Source organism: Mustelus asterias, unplaced genomic scaffold (assembly GCF_964213995.1).
Source record: "Mustelus asterias unplaced genomic scaffold, sMusAst1.hap1.1 HAP1_SCAFFOLD_1889, whole genome shotgun sequence".
Lineage (NCBI taxonomy): Eukaryota > Metazoa > Chordata > Chondrichthyes > Carcharhiniformes > Triakidae > Mustelus > Mustelus asterias.
The window spans coordinates 1-21,692 of record NW_027591834.1 but is presented as its reverse complement, the minus strand read 5'-3'; the positions used below and the strand labels follow the sequence as shown (position 1 = coordinate 21,692).

General features: G+C 54.7%; 1 protein-coding gene across 1 annotated transcript in view; it reads left to right on the top strand.

Moving 5' to 3' along the window:
- The window catches only part of LOC144488976 (histone-lysine N-methyltransferase ASH1L-like), a gene marked incomplete at its 3' end in the record, with an annotated part of 65,807 nt that extends 44,174 nt beyond the window's left edge, over window positions 1-21,633 (top strand). The window contains exons 8-12 of the mRNA XM_078206934.1: window positions 2,413-2,521; window positions 5,223-5,384; window positions 7,001-7,095; window positions 11,110-11,267; window positions 21,481-21,633. Coding sequence (XP_078063060.1) covers window positions 2,413-2,521; window positions 5,223-5,384; window positions 7,001-7,095; window positions 11,110-11,267; window positions 21,481-21,633 — 677 coding nt within the window. The remainder of the gene's footprint in view (window positions 1-2,412; window positions 2,522-5,222; window positions 5,385-7,000; window positions 7,096-11,109; window positions 11,268-21,480) is intronic.
- Window positions 21,634-21,692: the final 59 nt, after the last annotated feature.

Below are 21,692 nucleotides of genomic sequence, written 5' to 3'. Positions count from 1 at the left end.
GTATATACAGTGAACGTGTTGTGTGCTGAGTGTACACGAGGAAGGTATATACAGTGAACGAGTTGTGTGCTGAGTGTACATGAGGAAGGTATATACAGCGAACGTGTTGTGTGCTGAGTGTACACGGGGAAGTTATATACAGTGAACGAGTTGTGTGCTGAGTGTACATGAGGAAGGTATATACAGTGAACGTGTTGTGTGCTGAGTGTACACGGGGAAGTTATATACAGTGAACGAGTTGTGTGCTGGGTGTACATGAGGAAGGTATATACAGTGAACGTGTTGTGTGCTGAGTGTACACGAGGAAGGTATATACAGCGAACGTGTTGTGTGCTGAGTGTACACGAGGAAGGTATATACAGTGAACGTGTTGTGTGCTGAGTGTACACGAGGAAGGTATATACAGTGAACGTGTTGTGTGCTGAGTGTACACGAGGAAGGTATATACAGCGAACGTGTTGTGTGCTGAGTGTACATGAGGAAGGTATATACAGCGAACGTGTTGTGTGCTGAGTGTACATGAGGAAGGTATATACAGTGAACGTGTTGTGTGCTGGGTGTACATGAGGAAGGTATATACAGCGAACGTGTTGTGTGCTGAGTGTACACGAGGAAGGTATATACAGTGAACGAGTTGTGTGCTGAGTGTACATGAGGAAGGTATATACAGTGAACGTGTTGTGTGCTGGGTGTACATGAGGAAGGTATATACAGCGAACGTGTTGTGTGCTGGGTGTACAAGTAGCGTCATTTGGTTAAAATCACTTTCTGCAATATTAGCAGCAAGCACGGTTAGCTAGTCTGGTAAAGGGAGGCGATGGCCCAATGGTATTATCGCTAGACTGTTAATCCAGAAACTCAGCTAATGTTCTGGGGGACCCCGGGTTCGAATCCCGCCACGGCAGATGGTGGAATTTGAATTCAATAAAAAATATCTGGAATTAAGAATCTACTGATGACCCATTGTCGGAAAAACCCATCTGGTTCCCTTTAGGGAAGGAAATCTGCCGTCCTTACCCCGGTCTGGCCTACATGTGACTCCAGAACCCCCGCTCCCCCATTCCTTTCCCACATCCCCCACACCAAATCGTATTCATTCGGCTCAGAGACTGGTCTTCTCCCTGGCCTATCCATCTCAGTGGAACCTTTAAACGTACCTGGTTTACGGTGGCTAATGCTGTGAAAAAGGGCAGTGTACCTTTCTTCAATCCAACTCTGCTGGGCAGCGATGCTGGGCTGCGGTGACCCCTCCGCTGCCTGGATCTTGCCCGGCCTGAGTCGAAGGGTCAGGCGAGACAAACAGGGAAGGGATTTGGCTCAGGTGAGCGGGTCCAGGGAGTGGCAATCCAACCCTGATTCCACAGAAGTCACAGCCCCAGCTGTCAATGCAGAATGGCAAAAGAGCGTCGCTCTGAGTGTGTCTGAACTCAGCAGACTGTTCAGCTACGGGAGGCAAAGCAACCAAGACCAACTCTGACAGTATTCACACCAAGGGATGAGATAGTCGTGAGGAGCGGGAACCTTTGGTGATTTTCACACAATCCTACAGTGAAGAGGCCCTTCGGCCCATCGAGTCTGCACAGACGCATGAAAGGCCCTGACCTGTCCACCTAATCCCATTTACCAGCACTTGGCCCATAGCCCTGAATGTTATGACGTGCCAAATACTCATCCAGGGACTGTTTAAAGGATGTGAGGCAACCCGCCCCCACCACCCTCCCAGGCAGCGCATTCCAGACCCTCACCACCCTCTGGGTAAAAAAGCTTTTCCTCAAATCCCCCCCTAAACCTCCCACCCCTCACCTTGAACCTCTGCCCCCTCGTAGCTGAACCTTCAACTAAGGGGAACGGCTGCTCCTTATCCACTCTGTCCGTGTCCCTCATAATCTTGAACACCTCTCGACCATGGGACACCAAGACCCCATTTTAGTATCTGTAAGCTCAGCGCTAATTGGTGAAGCAGATACAGATTGTAGTTGTGTAGCCACACAGGTAAACTACGCAAACCTTCATGGCCAAACTACACATTTAAGTTGGTGGTGGAGGCAGAGACCCTAAACTCTTCTAAAAAGTACGTGGATCTGCACCTTAAGTGCTGTAAGCTACAGGCTATGGGCCGGATGTAGGAAGGTGGGATTAGAAAGGGCACCTGGGTGTCCTCGAGCGGGCATGGGCAGGATGGGCCAAACGGCCTTTTGTTTATTCATTCGTGGGACACGGGAGTCGCTGGCTGGGCCAGCATTTATTGCCCATCCCTAGTTGCCCCTTGAGAAGGTGGTGGTGAGCTGCCTTCCTGAATCGCTGCAGTCCACGTGCTATGGGTTGACCCACCATGCCATAGGGGAGGGAATTCTGTGTGGTGACTTTTCTCTGGTTCTGTTTCACGTTCCCCTCTCTCCTTGTCTGCTGTAGGTCGGTGAATGGGGTTTACAGGATTGGACTGTTTGCGTTGAAAGATGTGAACGCTGGGACCGAGCTGACGTACGACTACAACTTCCACGCATTCAACCTGGAAAAGCAGGTAATGTGGAGAGCCTGGAAAACGACAGCAATTGTAACATCCCCACCCTACAATACCACACATCTGTGTGTGCAACATGGTCAAAAACCTGATCTACTACATAGTACAGCAACAATCTGTGTCTCTAACCGCCATGCTGTGCCTGTCCTGGGAGTGTTTGATGGGCACAGTGTAGAGGGAGCTTTACTCTGTATCTAACCCCGTGCTGTACCTGTCCTGGGAGTGTTTGATGGGCACAGTGTAGAGGGAGCTTTACTCTGTATCTAACCCCGTGCTGTACCTGTCCTGGGAGTGTTTGATGGGGGACAGTGTCGAGGGATCTTTACTCTGTATCTAACCCTGTGCTGTACCTGTCCTGGGAGTGTTTGATGGGGGACAGTGTCGAAGGATCTTTACTCTGTATCTAACCCCCGTGCTGTTCCTGTCCTGGGAGTGTTGGATGGGGGACAGTGTCGAGGGATCTTTACTCTGTATCTAACCCCGTGCTGTTCCTGTCCTGGGAGTGTTTGATGGGGGACAGTGTAGAGGGAGCTTTACTCTGTATCTAACCCCGTGCTGTTCCTGTCCTGGGAGTGTTTGATGGGGGACAGTGTAGAGGGAGCTTTACTCTGTATCTAACCCCGTGCTGTACCTGTCCTGGGAGAGTTTGATGGGGGACAGTGTGGAGGGAGCTTTACTCTGTATCTAACCCCGTGCTGTACCTGTCCTGGGAGAGTTTGATGGGGGACAGTGTAGAGGGAGCTTTACTCTGTATCTAACTCCGTGCTGTTCCTGTCCTGGGAGTGTTTGATGGGGGACAGTGTGGAGGGAGCTTTACTCTGTACCTAACCCCGTGCTGTACCTGTCCTGGGAGTGTTTGATGGGGACAGTGCAGAGGGAGCTTCACTCTGTATCTCACCCCGTGCTGTGCATGTTCTGGGAATGTTTGATGGGACAGTGTAGAGGGAGCTTTACTCTGTATCTAACCCCGTGCTGTACCTGTCCTGGGAGTGTTTGATGGGGGACAGTGTAGAGGGAGCTTTACTCTGTATCTAACCCCGTGCTGTACCTGTTCTGGGAGTGTTTAGAACATAGAACATAGAAAAAATACAGCACAAACAGGCCCTTCGGCCCACAAATTGCGCCGGTCATGTCCCTACCTACCTCGGCTTATATATAGGCTTACCTATAATCCTCAATCCTGTTAAGTCCCATGTACTCATCCAGAAGTCTCTTAAAAGACCCTATCGAGTTTGCCTCCACCACCACTGACGGCAGCCGATTCCACTCGCCCACCACCCTCTGAGTGAAAAACCTACCCCTGACATCTCCTCTGTACCTACTCCCCAGCACCTTAAACCTGTGTCCTCTCGTAGCAGCCATTTCAGCCCTGGGAAAAAGCCTCTGAGAATCCACCCGATCTATGCCTCTCAACATCTTGTACACCTCTATCAGGTCACCTCTCATCTTTCGTCTCTCCAAGGAGAAAAGACCGAGCTCCCTCAGCCTATCCTCATAAGGCATGCCACTCAATCCAGGCAACATCCTTGTAAATCTTCTCTACACCCTTTCAATCATTTCCACATCCCTCCTGTAATGAGGCGACCAGAACTGAGCACAGTACTCCAAGTGGGGTCTGACGAGGGTCTTATAAAGCTGATGGGGACAGTGTAGAGGGAGCTTTACTCTGTATCTAACCCCGTGCTGTACCTATCCTGGGAGAGTTTGATGGGGAACAGTGTAGAGGGAGCTTCACTCTGTATCGAACCCCGTGCTGTACCTGTCCTGGGAGTGTTTGATGGGGACAGTGTAGAGGGAGCTTTACTCTGTATCTAACCCTGTGCTGTACCTGTCCTGGGAGTGTTTGATGGGGGACAGTGTAGCGGGAGCTTTACTCTGAATCTAACCCTGTGCTGTACCTGTCCTGGGAGTGTTTGATGGGGACAGTGCAGAGGGAGCTTTACTCTGTATCTAACCCCGTGCTGTACCTTCCTGGGAGTGTTTGATGGGGGACAGTGTAGAAGGAGCTTTACTCTGTATCTAACCCCGTGCTGCACCTGTCCTGGGAGTGTTTGATGGGCGACAGTGTAGAGGGAGCTTTACTCTGTATCTAACCCTGTGCTGTACCTGTCCTGGGAGTGTTTGATGGGGGTCAGTGTAGAGGGAGCTTTACTCTGTATCTAACCCCGTGCTGTCCCTGTCCTGGGAGTGTTTGATGGGGGGACAGTGTAGAGGGAGCTTTACTCTGTATCTAACCCCGTGCTGTACCTGTCCTGGGAGTGTTTGATGGGGGACAGTGTGAGTTGTTTGCCCAGGAGGTGATTTTGCATCAGGAATTTATTCTGAATGAATGAAGTCATATGATAAAGCTCCGCTTACAATGGATATGGTTTATTGACACAATTATAGTGGACCAGAAAAAAACCCCACATCCACCACACTGACGGTACAGCACATCAGCAGTTTGCTTATCAGCTTTTCCAGACATCCTCCGGACTTTATCAGAAAGAGCCTTGGAATTCTTGAACCAAGCGGTGCTGGGGGAAAGCCTTGAATCAAATCTTCCACATTCTTTCCCCAGTGGAATTTCCCAGCTGGTCTGATGTGTCTGAAGGGCACTCAGAGAGACATGGCAGGCAGGCTATTTAAAGAGTGAAGTGACCTGGGCACGGGTTCATGGCCGGCATTATAACACTTGTCTGCGCTGTTTTGTGTGTTCCAGCAACTTTGTAAATGCGGAGCGGAGAAGTGCCGGGGCATCATCGGGGGTCGCAGCCAGAGGATGAACGGTTTGCTGAACAAGAACGGCCAGCAGGCTAACGGACAGAAGAAGCCGGGCAGGTTGAAGGAGAAGAGGAAGTCCAAGCACAGGTTAAAGAAACGGGTGAGTGCCTTGTGGCTGAGGAAAGGGCACATCAATCAGAGACCTCCCCTCTCCACACTGGGTGCCCTTCCCGGTAGCTGGTGAGAATCATGATGTGGAGATGCCGGCGTTGGACTGGGGTGGGGCACAGTAAGAAGTCTCACAACATCAGGGTAAAGTCCAACAGGTTTATTTGAAATCAGGAGCTTTCGGAGCGCTGCCCCTTCATCAGGTGAGCGGTGGTTTGTGGTACCTGAGGAAGGGGCAGCGCTCCGAAAGCTCTAGATCCCAAATAAACCTGTCGGACTTCAACCTGGTGTGTGAGACTTCTTACGATGAGAATCATGGTTCCTCTGTTTGTAGTCACATTGGACCTGAAGTTAGGCACGGTGTAACCGGACAGTGAAGTAAATCTAAATGTTCAAGAAGTGGCCAAGAAGGCATATGGCAACTTGCCTTCACTGCTCATAGAGTATAAAAATTGGCAAGTCATGTTGCAGAACTTTAGTTAGGCCACATGTGGAATACTGCGTACAGTTCTGAGCACCACACTACCAAAAGAATGTATGGCACAGTGGTTAGCACTGCTGCCTCACAGCACCAGGAACCCAAGTTCAATTCCCACCTTGGGTCACTGTCTGTGTGGAGTCTGCACGTTCTCCCCGTGTCTGCGTGCGTTTCCTCCGGGTGCTCCGGTTTCCTCCCACAGTCCGAAAGACGTGCTGGTTAGGGTGGATTGGCCATGCTAAATTCTCCCTCAGTGTGTACCCCAACAGGCGACTGGGGGATTTTCACAGTAACTTCATTGCAGCGTTAATGTGAGCCTACTTGTGACGCTAATAAATAAACTTTTTAAAAATATGGAGACTTTGGAGAGGGTACAGGAAAGGTTTAGCAGGACGTTGCCCGGTTTGGAGGGTATTATCCACGAGGAGAGATTGGACAAGCTTGGCTTGCTTTCACTTGAACATCAGAGGCTGAGGGGCGACCAGATAGAAGTTTACAGAATTATGAGAGGCCTGGATAGAGTGGATAGTGGGAGTCTATTTCCCAGGGGAGAAATGTCGATTACTGGGGGACATAGATTTAAGGCAAAAGGGGGAAAGTTTAAGAACATAAGAACATAAGAAATAGGAGCAGGAGTAGGCCATCTAGCCCCTCGAGCCTGCCCCGCCATTCAATAAGATCATGGCTGATCTGACTGGTAATGATGTGGAGATGCCGGCGTTGGACGAGGGTGGGCACAGTAAGAAGTTTCGCAACACCAGGTTAAAGTCCAACAGGTTTATTTGGGATCACGAGCTTTCGGAACGCTGCTTCTTCATCAGGTGTGTCACTCACCTGATGAAGGGGCAGCGCTCCGAAAGCTTGTGCTGCCAAATAAACCTGTTGGACTTTAACCTGGTGTTGCGAAACTTCTTAATTTTTTTTTAATACAGAGGGTGGTAAGTGCCTGGAATGCGCCATCTCGTCTTGCCCAGATTAGTGTCTTTACTCCGTACAATCCCAGGAGAGCCACGCAATTCTTTATCTCCGATGAGCATCATCTGCGGTTGGAATGTGCCTATGACTTGAGGGATGTCAATAATGCGTGCTCCTGGAAGTGCCTCAGCCATTCCTGTTGTGTTTGCTTACAGAGAGGGCACGTGACAGAGGAACCGAGTGAAAACCTCAACAACCCCGCCAAGCTGAGCCAGCCGCACCAGATGAAGCCCATGTCCAACCGGGAGAGGTAAGACTCGCTTCCCGCCTCCGAAAGCCACACAGCTGAGTATAGAACCCAGCCCGGTTTCCAGGGAGCGCTTGCTTCATATTGCCGATCTCAAATGAGCCACTCAGTAGCACAGAATGGGAGAATTGCTGTTAAAGAAACATGCTGTCGAAGCTTTTCATCTTGCACTCATCAGGAAAGATACAAGAATGCCTAATTTCAAAGGGAGCAACAATTTATACTGTATGAAAATATTGGTTGGCAGGTTGACTCTGAGAATAGTTCCCTGGTCCATTCTCCATGGCAACCCCTTGAGTTACCCAAGTGGACTTCCAGCCAGTATAAATTGTTACGGGCCTTGAAATTTGGCATTCATAGAATCCCTACAGTGCAGAAGGAGGCCACTCGGTCCATTGAGTCTGAACTGACCACAATCCCACCCAGGTCCTATTCCCTTAACTCCATACATTTACCCTAGCTAGTCCCTCTGACACTAAGGGGCAATTTAGCATGGCCAATCCACCTAACCTGCACATCTTTGGATACCAAGGGGCAATTTAGCACGGCCAATCCACCTAACCTGCACATCTTTGGACACTAAGGGGCAATTTAGCACGGCCAGTCCACCTAACCTGCACATCTTTGGACTGTGGGAGGAAACCGGAGCACCTGGAGGAAACCCACGCAGACACGGGGAGAACGTGCAAACTCCACACAGACAGTGACCCAAGCCGGGAATCGAACCCGGTCCCCCCCCCCCCCCCCCCCCCCCCCCCCCCCCTCTTGTAGCGAGGTGCAGTGGGTGAGGCTGTAGTTGGCATGCGGCACAGGTGAGGGCCAGCTGGCCCATCGATCCTGTGCCATCCCTCCGACCGAGTTACCCGTTAATCCCATTCCCTTTCCCTGTCACAGAGCCCTGCAAATTGCTCCTCTGCACTGACAGATTCAATTACCTTTTGCACCTTATGTGTTTCCCCATGCTGTAGATGGTTAAAGGTTGACCCATACACCTCGCTCACTCAGTCACACTCTCACCCGCGCACACTCTCACCCGCGCACACTCTCACCCGCGCACACTCTCACCCGCGCACACTCTCACCCGCGCACACTCTCACCCGCGCACACTCTCACCCGCGCACACTCTCACCCGCGCACACTCTCACCCGCGCACACTCTCACCCGCGCACACTCTCACCCGCGCACACTCTCACCCGCGCACACTCTCACCCGCGCACACTCTCACCCGCGCACACTCTCACCCGCGCACACTCTCACCCACGCACACTCTCACTCGCGCATGCGCTGTCGCTCGCGCGCTCTTGTCCCTCTCACACGCTCTCGCGCCTGTGCGCACGCATGCTCTCGCTCCTACTCACGCGGACAGGCCCCCCCCCCAATGAATTCTTGACATCGTGTACTGTGTTTCCACTTTCATTGCCTTACCCTGCAGAGCCGACAATGAGAGCTACAGATGATGGGATCCAGTGCCCCACTGGGCGACAGTCTTGTTGTCCCTGTATCATTCCACTGGCCCAGGATTACATGCCTGAACCCCCCCCCAATTCCAGACTATCCAGCTCTAAGTGGCAGCAGGAAGCTCTCCTTGCGCGGGGGAAATTGAGTAATCAAGTCTAGCCACACCACTCGGGCACACTGCCAAGTGACTGACTGAGGAGCAGCATTGACAGAGTGCCAGCGTGCCCTTGGTTATTTCACTGTGTCCACTGTGCGTTGGACCGGAGCTCAGAGCTGGAGCTGGGAGCTGGAGTTATTCTGGTGTTGTCATTCACTGCAGTGATGAAGAATGCTGACATCCTAGCCCCCCCTCCCCCGCCGGCCTCTGCCAACACAGCTCACAATTCAACAATATCCTACCTTGTACGTAAGAGATGGTGTTGATTGCTTCACCCTGATTACAGGCTGCTGTCAGTCAGGGTCTTTCGTAAGAGTGGGCAGTGGTGAATACCCACAGCACGCCCATTGGCATCTGTAACCAGCTGAGATTTCACACACATTTCATCTGAAGCCCACCTGAAAGATTGGCCCATCTGTGAGTGTTTCAGCTGCTGTGGCCTGCCATTCACAGATCACCTTGTCTCCTGCGTCTTGGAGCACAATTTCCTTTTTAACTCGGCTCACGGCAGTGCCATTCAGGTTACCCCAAAGGGCAAAGTAATCATTTCACTTCTTCCCCCCCCCCCCCTGCCCCCGCCAGTGCTTGCTTTTCACAGCTTCCCGGAAGCTGCTCGCTGGGTAATCCTGCGGACACCAGCTGTCTTCCAGCACAGGGCCACCTTGCCCCTCTGCTGGGTAACCCTGGAATGTGTCCATACACACGCCTCAGCCCAGTACACGCACTGGCTAATGAGCTGCACCACCGGTTCCAAGCCCCTCCACTCCCTACCAGCTTCAACCCCCCCCCCCCCACCAGCTTCAACCCCCCCCCCCCCCCCCCCCCACCAGCTTCAACCCCCCCCCCCCCACCAGCTTCAACCCCCCCCCCCCACCAGCTTCAACCCCCCCCCCCCCACCAGCTTCAACCCCCCCCCCCCCCCCACCAGCTTCAACCCCCCCCAACCAGCTTCAACCCCCCCCCCCCACCAGCTCCAACACCTCCACCTCCCCCCCTCTCCGCGTCCCTACTCCCCACCCCAGCTCATTAACTGCTTCCTGATCTGGCTCAGATCGTGATGTGGAGATGCCGGCGTTGGACTGGGGTGGGGCACAGTAAGAAGTCTCACAACACCAGGTTAAAGTCCAACGGGTTTATTTGGCAGCACGAGCTTTCGGAGCCCGAAGCCCCTTCTTCAGGTGAGTGAAGAAGGAGCTTGAGGCTCCGAAAGCTCGTGCTGCCAAATAAACCTGTTGGACTTTAACCTGGTGTTGTGAGACTTCTTACTGTGTCAGATCCACAGGGAGAGTCGTCTCTTTTATTGTTTGTCGTTCCCATGAACATCCTTGCGACTGCATCAGGCACCACTGCTCTTTCAGGAGGTATTTTTATGCTAAATTGCCCCTTAGAGTCCAAAGATGTGCAGGTTGGTTGGATTGGCTGTGCTAAATTGCCCCTTAGTGTCCAAAGATGTGCAGGTTAGGGGGATTGGCCATGCTAAATTGCCCCTTAGTATCCAAAGATGTGCAGGTTAGGGGGATTGGCCATGCTAAATTGCCCCTTAGTATCAGGGGGATTAGTGGGGTAAGTACGTGGGGTTACGGGGATAGGGTCTGGGTGGGTTGCTGTCTGTGTCGGCTCAATGGGCCAAATGGCCTCCTTCCGTGCTGTATGGATTCTGGGTGGAGTGGGGGTTGGGTGTTTAAGGCAATAGGGAATGTTGACTTTCAGATCATTCCGAGTTTGACGCCGATAGTGTTGAAGCCGCATGGTCCTCTGGTTAGGCCAGGCCCTTGCTGGTTTAGTCATGGATCACCAAGACTCTGATGAGATACTCAGCACGGAGAGAGAACCGCGGGGCAGAGTTAGGAGTAGCCCGGGCAGACTGACTGTATGGGTAATTTCCTGAATGATTCTACAGCACTGTGAGAAATCCATCACCCCGATGAGGTATTCGATACCCAAAGGCTTTCAGCCTTGAGGTGGCATTTTATCAAAGTACACAAAATACTAAGTGAAATGATAAAAAGTTAATCCTGTGCACTGTTCCAAGACCAACCATGTTCACTTCATGGTCACTGGAATTGTATCCGGCACGGTGGCACAGTGGTTAACACTGCTGCCCCACAGCGCCAGGGACCCGGGTTCGATTCCCAGCTCGGGTCACTGTCTGTGTGGAGTCTGCACGTTCTCCCCGTGTCTGCGTGGGTTTCCTCCGGGTGCTCCCGTTTCCTCCCACAGTCCGAAAGACCTGCGGGTTAGGGTGCATTGGGCCGTGCTAAATTCTCCCTCAGTGTTACCCGAACAGGCACCGGAGTGTGGTGACCAGGGGATTTTCACAGTAACTTCATTGCAGTGTTAATGACTTGTGACGCTCATAAATAAACTTTAAACTCCCGTCTTGGTTGTTTCCATCTCGATAGGAATTTTGTGCTGAAACACCACGTGTTCCTTGTCCGGAACTGGGAGAAGATGCGGCAGAAACAGGAGGAGGCCAAGCAGGAGAACGACAACAGCCAGTCTGTCTCACTCTACACCCGCTGGAACGGCATTTGCCGAGATGATGGCAACATCAAATCTGGTACAGAGAGAGAATGAGTGTTCTTGGTGAGGAGAGGGGGCACCGAGAGAGGAAGAGACTTTCTCGGTCATGGTCTATGCACGGTTTTGGTTTGGAGTTCTTGCATTGAGTGAAGGGGTTGGTTCTGGTTTTGGTGGGTTACAGTGGGCAGGCACTGAGTCTTCACCCACGGGGCCTATGCTAAGATCCAGCACTTACCCATGAAGACTGGGGCGAGCCTCCTTTAACTAGGGTACCCGTCCTCCAGTGAATTTAGGGGGGACCTAAATCGGGCTGCTGGTGGGACTGGCTACGCAATCCCAGACTGGGGCTCCCAAGAGAGCAGTTTAGATTACTCTGTCCGGAGTGCATGTGATGCTGATACTGGGTGGAGGGACAGGGGAGTGTGTGTGGTGTGTGTGTGTGTGTGGTCAGAGAGTCCCTACAGTGCAGAAGGAGGCCATTCGGCCCATCGCGTCTGCACCGACCACCATCCCACCCAGGCTCTATTCCCGTAACCCCACATATTTACCCTGCTAATCCTCCTGACACTAGGGTCAATTTAGCACGGCCAATGCACCCTAACCTGCACATCTTTCGGACTGTGGGAGGAAACCGGAGCACCCGGAGGAAACCCACGCAGACACGGGGAGAACGTGCAGACTCCACACAGACAGTGACCCGAGCCGGGAATCGAACCCACCCCCAAGCACTTCCAGTGCTTTGCCACTTTCTCCTCTTGGTTCCCAGGTTCCACTCTGATTAGGTGAAGCATAAATATTACCCACGGTAAGATTCCCTTCACTCCCAGCTGGTGAACGTCGCTCCCATCAGCCAGGAGTTCGCTTTGTCCCTCGGCCACGGGGGTGAAAGGTCATTCCTCAAAATTGTCTGTCTTGATAAATGTGTGTACGTGTGTCTATGTGTGTGTACATGTGTCGTGTGTACGTGTGTGTGTGTACACGTTTGTGTGTCTGTGTAATTTGTGTGTGTGTCTATGTGCACATTTGTGTGTGTGTCTGTGTACGTTTGTGTGTCTGTGTGTACGTGTGTGTAGGTGTACGCGCACTGGGTTGCTGAGAGTAAGCTGTGTGACAGCACAGTATGAATGATCCACACACAGTTGTGTGGATCCTCTTGCCCTCTCTGTGGAGCACAGTGGGGATTGCTGTAGTGGCGGCTTCCCTGAGAGACTTGATGTGAGTGGTTAGTAAATAATGAGGCTTAAATTAAACACGGCCTCAGAAAGCCAGGTTCCGGAGTTTAATTTGAGAGGAATTTTTTTCTTTTGAAAGTGAAAGCAACCTCGGGTGAGATTGCAGTTCCGAGGTGAGTTTTGGGTTAATCAGGCACGTTTTGGCTGATGTGGAGTGTATTGATGCAATCTGCAGATTTCTGAATGTTTAGTCTGAGGCCCATTCTCTTGCCTTGCTGAATGCATTGTCCCCTGAGTGCGCGCACATATTTCTGCTATAGCAAGGATGTTAAACTGGAAAGGCAGCAAAAAAGATTTACAAGGATGTTAGCGGAAGGTTTGAATTATAGGAGAGGCTGGATCATGGAATCCACCCAGGCCCTAGCCCCGTAACCCCACATGTTTACTCTGCTAGTCCTCCGACACTAAGGGGCAATTTAGCATGGCCAATCCACCTAACCAGCACATCTTTGGACACTAAGGAGCAATTTAGCATGGACAATCCACCTAACCAGCACGTCTTTCGGACTGTGGGAGGAAACCGGAGCACCCGGAGGAAACCCACGCAGACACGAGGAGAATGTGCAAACTCCACACAGACAGTGACCCAAGCTGGGAATCGAACCCGGGTCCCTGGCGCTGTGAGGCAGCAGTGCTAACCCACTGTGCCACCGTGCCGTGTGTAAGTGAGGGGGGTGGGTGTTGTGGGCCCTGGTTAATGACTATAATGATCAAATGTGGAGTGATTTGATTAAAGCGGAATGCTTCCTGCGCCCGGTGCAGCTTCACAGGAGCACAACGTACCCAGGGATTGGAGTTCATAGAAATCATAGAAATCATAGAAACCCTACAGTGCAGAAGGAGGCCATTCGGCCCATCGAGTCTGCACCGACCACAATCCCACCCAGGCCCTACCCCCACATATTTTACCCACTAATCCCTCTAACCTACGCATCCCAGGACTCTAAGGGGCAATTTTTTTTTTTTTTTTTAACCTGGCCAATCAACCTAACCCGCACATCTTTGGACTGTGGGAGGAAACCGGAGCACCCGGAGGAAACCCACGCAGACACGAGGAGAATGTGCAAACTCCACACAGACAGTGACCCGAGCCGGGAATCGAACCCGGGACCCTGGAGCTGTGAAGCAACAGTGCTAACCACTATGCTACCGTGCTGGAGTTCTGGTGGAAAGGGACATTAGTATTAAGGCACTGAGGTTGCTGTGATAGACCAAGCAGCAGCAGACAGGAGTGAGGCTCAACGTCCCGCTACACCGCGGATATTCATTTCACTGTCATTTCACCGCCTGTCCAGCTACAAATTTCTGCCTCTTTCCATGTCCGTAAAAATGTGCTGTGAATGGTGGCACAGTGGTTAGCGCTGCTGCCTCACAGCGCCATGGACCCGGGTTCGATTCCCGGCTTGGGTCACTGTCTGTGCAGAGTCTGCACGTTCTCCCCGTGTCTGCGTGGGTTTCCTCCGGGTGCTCCGGTTTCCTCCCACAGCCCGAAAGATGTGTCGGTTAGGTGGATTGGCCATGCTAAATTGCCCCTTAGTATCCAAAGATGTGTAGGTTAGGGGGATTGGCCATGCTAAAAATTGCCCCTTAGTGTCCAAAGATGTGTAGGTTAGGGGGATTGGCCATGCTAAAAATTGCCCCTTAGTGTCCAAAGATGTGCGGGTTAGGTGGATTGGCCATGCTAAGTTGCCCCTTAGTGTCCAAAGATGTGCAGGTCACGTGGATTGGCCATGCTAAAAATTGCCCCTTAGTGTCCAAAGATGTGTAGGTTCGGTGGATTGGCCATGCTAAAAATTGCCCCTTAGTGTCCAAAGATGTGCGGGTTAGGTGGATTGGCCATGCTAAGTTGCCCCTTCGTGTCCAAAGATGTGCAGGTCACGTGGATTGGCCATGCTAAAAATTGCCCCTTAGTGTCCAAAGATGTGCAGGTTAGAGGGATTAGCAGGGTAAATGTGTGGGGTTACGGAGATAGGACCTGGATGGGATTGTGGTCTCTGCAGACCAAATGGGCCAAATGGCCGCCTCCTGCACTGTTGGGATTCTATGATTCTATGAAGAGTTATTGAGTGCTCTTTTGTTCAGTACTTTTACATTGCACCCTTTATCAGGTCAAATGTGAGAAGCAGCAAGCTTTTTCTTGGTTCCACAGAAGAAGATAATCCGAGGGAGATTGAGGAGATACGGCAGCACCTCATAGGGCTGTACGTTTCATAGCTTTATGGAGATGAGAGTTGGTTCAGACGCCTCCTTCGGGACAGGGACAGGGGTGTAGGGAGCTGGTTCAGACACTTCCTTCAGGACAGGGGCAGGGGTGTAGGGAGCTGGTTCAGACACTTCGGGACAGGGACAGGGGTGTAGGGAGCTGGTTCAGATGCTTCGGGACAGGGACAGGGGTGTAGGGAGCTGGTTCAGACACTTCGGGACAGGGACAGGGGTGTAGGGAGCTGGTTCAGACACTTCGGGACAGGGACAGGGGTGTAGGGAGCTGGTTCAGACACTTCCTTCGGGACAGGGACAGGGGTGTAGGGAGCTGGTTCAGACACTTCCTTCGGGACAGGGACAGGGGTGTAGGGAGCTGGTTCAGACGCTTCCTTCGGGACGGGGACAGGGGTGTAGGGAGCTGGTTCAGACGCTTCCTTCGGGACGGGGACAGGGGTGTAGGGAGCTGGTTCAGACGCTTCCTCCGGGACAAGGACAGGGGTGTAGGGAGCTGGTTCAGACGCTTCGGGACAGGGACAGGGGTGTAGGGAGCTGGTTCAGACACTTCCTTCGGGACAGGGACAGGGGTGTAGGGAGCTGGTTCAGACGCTTCCTTCGGGACAGGGACAGGGGTGTAGGGAGCTGGTTCAGACGCTTCCTTCGGGACAGGGACAGGGGTGTAGGGAGCTGGTTCAGACACTTCCTTCGGGACAGGGACAGGGGTGTAGGGAGCTGGTTCAGACGCTTCCTTCGGGACAGGGACAGGGGTGTAGGGAGCTGGTTCAGACGCTTCCTTCGGGACGAGGACAGGGGTGTAGGGAGCTGGTTCAGACACTTCGGGACAGGGACAGGGGTGTAGGGAGCTGGTTCAGACACTTCGGGACAGGGACAGGGGTGTAGGGAGCTGGTTCAGACGCTTTGGGACAGGGACAGGGGTGTAGGGAGCTGGTTCAGACGCTTCCTTCGGGACAGGGACAGGGGTGTAGGGAGCTGGTTCAGACACTTCGGGACAGGGACAGGGGTGTAGGGAGCTGGTTCAGACACTTCGGGACAGGGACAGGGGTGTAGGGAGCTGGTTCAGACGCTTCCTTCGGGACAGGGACAGGGGTGTAGGGAGCTGGTTCAGACGCTTCCTTCGGGACAGGGACAGGGGTGTAGGGAGCTGGTTCAGACACTTCCTTCGGGACAGGGACAGGGGTGTAGGGAGCTGGTTCAGACGCTTCCTTCGGGACAGGGACAGGGGTGTAGGGAGCTGGTTCAGACGCTTCCTTCGGGACGGGGACAGGGGTGTAGGGAGCTGGTTCAGACACTTCGGGACAGGGACAGGGGTGTAGGGAGCTGGTTCAGACACTTCGGGACAGGGACAGGGGTGTAGGGAGCTGGTTCAGACGCTTTGGGACAGGGACAGGGGTGTAGGGAGCTGGTTCAGACGCTTCCTTCGGGACAGGGACAGGGGTGTAGGGAGCTGGTTCAGACACTTCGGGACAGGGACAGGGGTGTAGGGAGCTGGTTCAGACACTTCGGGACAGGGACAGGGGTGTAGGGAGCTGGTTCAGACGCTTCCTTCGGGACAGGGACAGGGGTGTAGGGAGCTGGTTCAGACGCTTCCTTCGGGACAGGGACAGGGGTGTAGGGAGCTGGTTCAGACACTTCGGGACAGGGACAGGGGTGTAGGGAGCTGGTTCAGACACTTCGGGACAGGGACAGGGGTGTAGGGAGCTGGTTCAGACGCTTTGGGACAGGGACAGGGGTGTAGGGAGCTGGTTCAGACGCTTCCTCCGGGACAGGGACAGGGGTGTAGGGAGCTGGTTCAGACGCTTCCTTCGGGACAGGGACAGGGGTGTAGGGAGCTGGTTCAGACGCTTCCTTCGGGACAGGGACAGAGGTGTAGGGAGCTGGATCAGACGCTTCCTTCGGGACGGGGACAGGGGTGTAGGGAGCTGGTTCAGACGCTTCGGGACAGGGACAGGGGTGTAGGGAGCTGGTTCAGACGCTTCCTTCGGGACAGGGACAGGGTGTAGGGAGCTGGTTCAGACGCTTCGGGACAGGGACAGGGGTGTAGGGAGCTGGTTCAGACACTTCCTTCGGGACAGGGACAGGGGTGTAGGGAGCTGGTTCAGACGCTTCCTTCGGGACAGGGACAGGGGTGTAGGGAGCTGGTTCAGACACTTCCTTCGGGACGGGGACAGGGGTGTAGGGAGCTGGTTCAGACGCTTCCTCCGGGACAGGGACAGGGGTGTAGGGAGCTGGTTCAGACGCTTCCTCCGGGACAGGGACAGGGGTGTAGGGAGCTGGTTCAGACGCTTCCTCCGGGACAGGGACAGGGGTGTAGGGAGCTGGTTCAGACGCTTCGGGACAGGGACAGGGGTGTAGGGAGCTGGTTCAGACACTTCCTTCGGGACAGGGACAGGGGTGTAGGGAGCTGGTTCAGACGCTTCGGGACAGGGACAGGGGTGTAGGGAGCTGGTTCAGACGCTTCCTTCGGGACAGGGACAGGGGTGTAGGGAGCTGGTTCAGACACTTCGGGACAGGGACAGGGGTGTAGGGAGCTGGTTCAGACGCTTCCTTCGGGACAGGGACAGGGGTGTAGGGAGCTGGTTCAGACACTTCGGGACGGGGACAGGGGTGTAGGGAGCTGGTTCAGACGCTTCCTCCGGGACAGGGACAGGGGTGTAGGGAGCTGGTTCAGACACTTCCTTCGGGACAGGGACAGGGGTGTAGGGAGCTGGTTCAGACGCTTCGGGACAGGGGCAGGGGTGTAGGGAGCTGGTTCAGACACTTCGGGACAGGGACAGGGGTGTAGGGAGCTGGTTCAGACACTTCGGGACAGGGACAGGGGTGTAGGGAGCTGGTTCAGACACTTCCTTCGGGACGGGGACAGGGGTGTAGGGAGCTGGTTCAGACGCTTCCTTCGGGACAGGGGCAGGGGTGTAGGGAGCTGGTTCAGACACTTCGGGACAGGGACAGGGGTGTAGGGAGCTGGTTCAGACACTTCGGGACAGGGACAGGGGTGTAGGGAGCTGGTTCAGACACTTCGGGACGGGGTCAGGGGTGTAGGGAGCTGGTTCAGACACTTCCTTCGGGACAGGGACAGGGGTGTAGGGAGCTGGTTCAGACACTTCGGGACAGGGACAGGGGTGTAGGGAGCTGGTTCAGACACTTCCTTCGGGACAGGGACAGGGGTGTAGGGAGCTGGTTCAGACACTTCCTTCGGGACAGGGACAGGGGTGTAGGGAGCTGGTTCAGACGCTTCCTCCGGGACAAGGACAGGGGTGTAGGGAGCTGGTTCAGACGCTTCGGGACAGGGACAGGGGTGTAGGGAGCTGGTTCAGACGCTTCCTTCGGGACAGGGACAGGGGTGTAGGGAGCTGGTTCAGACACTTCCTTCGGGACAGGGACAGGGGTGTAGGGAGCTGGTTCAGACACTTCGGGACAGGGACAGGGGTGTAGGGAGCTGGTTCAGACACTTCCTTCGGGACAGGGACAGGGGTGTAGGGAGCTGGTTCAGACACTTCCTTCGGGACAGGGACAGGGGTGTAGGGAGCTGGTTCAGACACTTCCTTCGGGACAGGGACAGGGGTGTAGGGAGCTGGTTCAGACGCTTCCTCCGGGACAAGGACAGGGGTGTAGGGAGCTGGTTCAGACGCTTCGGGACAGGGACAGGGGTGTAGGGAGCTGGTTCAGACGCTTCCTTCGGGACAGGGACAGGGGTGTAGGGAGCTGGTTCAGACACTTCCTTCGGGACAGGGACAGGGGTGTAGGGAGCTGGTTCAGACACTTCGGGACAGGGACAGGGGTGTAGGGAGCTGGTTCAGACGCTTCCTTCGGGACAGGGACAGGGGTGTAGGGAGCTGGTTCAGACACTTCGGGACAGGGACAGGGGTGTAGGGAGCTGGTTCAGACGCTTCCTTCGGGACAGGGACAGGGGTGTAGGGAGCTGGTTCAGACACTTCGGGACAGGGACAGGGGTGTAGGGAGCTGGTTCAGACACTTCGGGACAGGGACAGGGGTGCAGGGAGCTGGTTCAGACACTTCCTTCGGGACAGGGACAGGGGTGTAGGGAGCTGGTTCAGACACTTCCTTCGGGACAGGGACAGGGGTGTAGGGAGCTGGTTCAGACGCTTCCTCCGGGACAGGGACAGGGGTGTAGGGAGCTGGTTCAGACGCTTCGGGACAGGGGCAGGGGTGTAGGGAGCTGGTTCAGACACTTCCTTCGGGACAGGGACAGGGGTGTAGGGAGCTGGTTCAGACGCTTCCTTCGGGACAGGGACAGGGGTGTAGGGAGCTGGTTCAGACACTTCCTTCGGGACAGGGACAGGGGTGTAGGGAGCTGGTTCAGACACTTCCTTCGGGACAGGGACAGGGGTGTAGGGAGCTGGTTCAGACACTTCGGGACAGGGACAGGGGTGTAGGGAGCTGGTTCAGACGCTTCCTTCGGGACAGGGACAGGGGTGTAGGGAGCTGGTTCAGACACTTCGGGACAGGGACAGGGGTGTAGGGAGCTGGTTCAGACGCTTTGGGACAGGGACAGGGGTGTAGGGAGCTGGTTCAGACGCTTCCTCCGGGACAGGGACAGGGGTGTAGGGAGCTGGTTCAGACGCTTCCTTCGGGACAGGGACAGGGGTGTAGGGAGCTGGTTCAGACACTTCCTTCGGGACAGGGACAGGGGTGTAGGGAGCTGGTTCAGACACTTCGGGACAGGGACAGGGGTGTAGGGAGCTGGTTCAGACGCTTCCTTCGGGACAGGGGCAGGGGTGTAGGGAGCTGGTTCAGACACTTCCTTCGGGACAGGGACAGGGGTGTAGGGAGCTGGTTCAGACACTTCCTTCGGGACAGGGACAGGGGTGTAGGGAGCTGGTTCAGACACTTCCTTCGGGACAGGGACAGGGGTGTAGGGAGCTGGTTCAGACACTTCCTTCGGGACAGGGACAGGGGTGTAGGGAGCTGGTTCAGACACTTCCTTCGGGACAGGGACAGGGGTGTAGGGAGCTGGTTCAGACACTTCCTTCGGGACAGGGACAGGGGTGTAGGGAGCTGGTTCAGACGCTTCCTTCGGGACAGGGGCAGGGGTGTAGGGAGCTGGTTCAGACACTTCCTTCGGGACAGGGACAGGGGTGTAGGGAGCTGGTTCAGACACTTCCTTCGGGACAGGGACAGGGGTGTAGGGAGCTGGTTCAGACACTTCCTTCGGGACAGGGACAGGGGTGTAGGGAGCTGGTTCAGACGCTTCCTTCGGGACAGGGACAGGGGTGTAGGGAGCTGGTTCAGACACTTCGGGACAGGGACAGGGGTGTAGGGAGCTGGTTCAGACGCTTCCTTCGGGACAGGGACAGGGGTGTAGGGAGCTGGTTCAGACACTTCGGGACAGGGACAGGGGTGTAGGGAGCTGGTTCAGACGCTTCCTTCGGGACAGGGACAGGGGTGTAGGGAGCTGGTTCAGACACTTCGGGACGGGGACAGGGGTGTAGGGAGCTGGTTCAGACGCTTCCTTCGGGACAGGGACAGGGGTGTAGGGAGCTGGTTCAGACGCTTCCTTCGGGACAGGGACAGGGGTGTAGGGAGCTGGTTCAGACACTTCGGGACAGGGACAGGGGTGTAGGGAGCTGGTTCAGACGCTTCCTTCGGGACAGGGACAGGGGTGTAGGGAGCTGGTTCAGACACTTCGGGACAGGGACAGGGGTGTAGGGAGCTGGTTCAGACGCTTCCTTCGGGACAGGGACAGGGGTGTAGGGAGCTGGTTCAGACACTTCGGGACAGGGACAGGGGTGTAGGGAGCTGGTTCAGACACTTCGGGACAGGGACAGGGGTGTAGGGAGCTGGTTCAGACGCTTCGGGACAGGGACAGGGGTGTAGGGAGCTGGTTCAGACACTTCGGGACAGGGACAGGGGTGTAGGGAGCTGGTTCAGACACTTCGGGACAGGGACAGGGGTGTAGGGAGCTGGTTCAGACACTTCCTTCGGGACAGGGACAGGGGTGTAGGGAGCTGGTTCAGACGCTTCCTTCGGGACAGGGACAGGGGTGTAGGGAGCTGGTTCAGACACTTCGGGACAGGGACAGGGGTGTAGGGAGCTGGTTCAGACACTTCCTTCGGGACAGGGACAGGGGTGTAGGGAGCTGGTTCAGACGCTTCCTTCGGGACAGGGGCAGGGGTGTAGGGAGCTGGTTCAGACACTTCCTTCGGGACAGGGACAGGGGTGTAGGGAGCTGGTTCAGACACTTCCTTCGGGACAGGGACAGGGGTGTAGGGAGCTGGTTCAGACACTTCCTTCGGGACAGGGACAGGGGTGTAGGGAGCTGGTTCAGACACTTCCTTCGGGACGGGGACAGGGGTGTAGGGAGCTGGTTCAGACGCTTCCTTCGGGACAAGGACAGGGGTGTAGGGAGCTGGTTCAGATGCTTTGTTCGGGGCAGGGTTGCGGGAGCCAGTTCTAACCTCACCCTTTGCTCCAGGCTCATGAATCCCTGTACGTGACGTCACGTCCTCTCGGTTAAATAGCTTGTTACACTTTCCAGACCACTAACGCATTCCTCCCGTTTTGAATGGGTCTAATTATGAATCAAATCTACCTGTTTGGCACATCCATCTTCAGCAGTGCCTGTTCCAAAAAGAGAAATGAGAGCGGGGTCAGTGATTTGGAGTGCTGGGTGAATGAGTGAGTGAAATCTGGTTCTGATTTCTGCACACTGTGCACTGGGCTTCGACACACTGCTCTCAGGCTGCTTTTCTCATTAATCAGCATAACTGTGCGGCTTCACGTGGTGTGGGGGCGCCGTGCCATGTCGCACCATCAGTTATTTTTGCCTTCCCTCCGTTACAGATGTTTTCATGACCCAGTTTTCGGCGCTCCAGACGTCGCGTTCGGTAAGAACCCGGAGGCTGGCCGCGGCCGAGGAGAACATTGAGGTGGCACGCACCGCTCGTCTGGCTCAGATCTTCAAAGACATCTCCGATACAATCATATCGTACAAAGGTACGTTTCCTTAACATAAGAACTAGGAGCAGGAGTGGGCCGTCTGGCCCCTCGAGCCT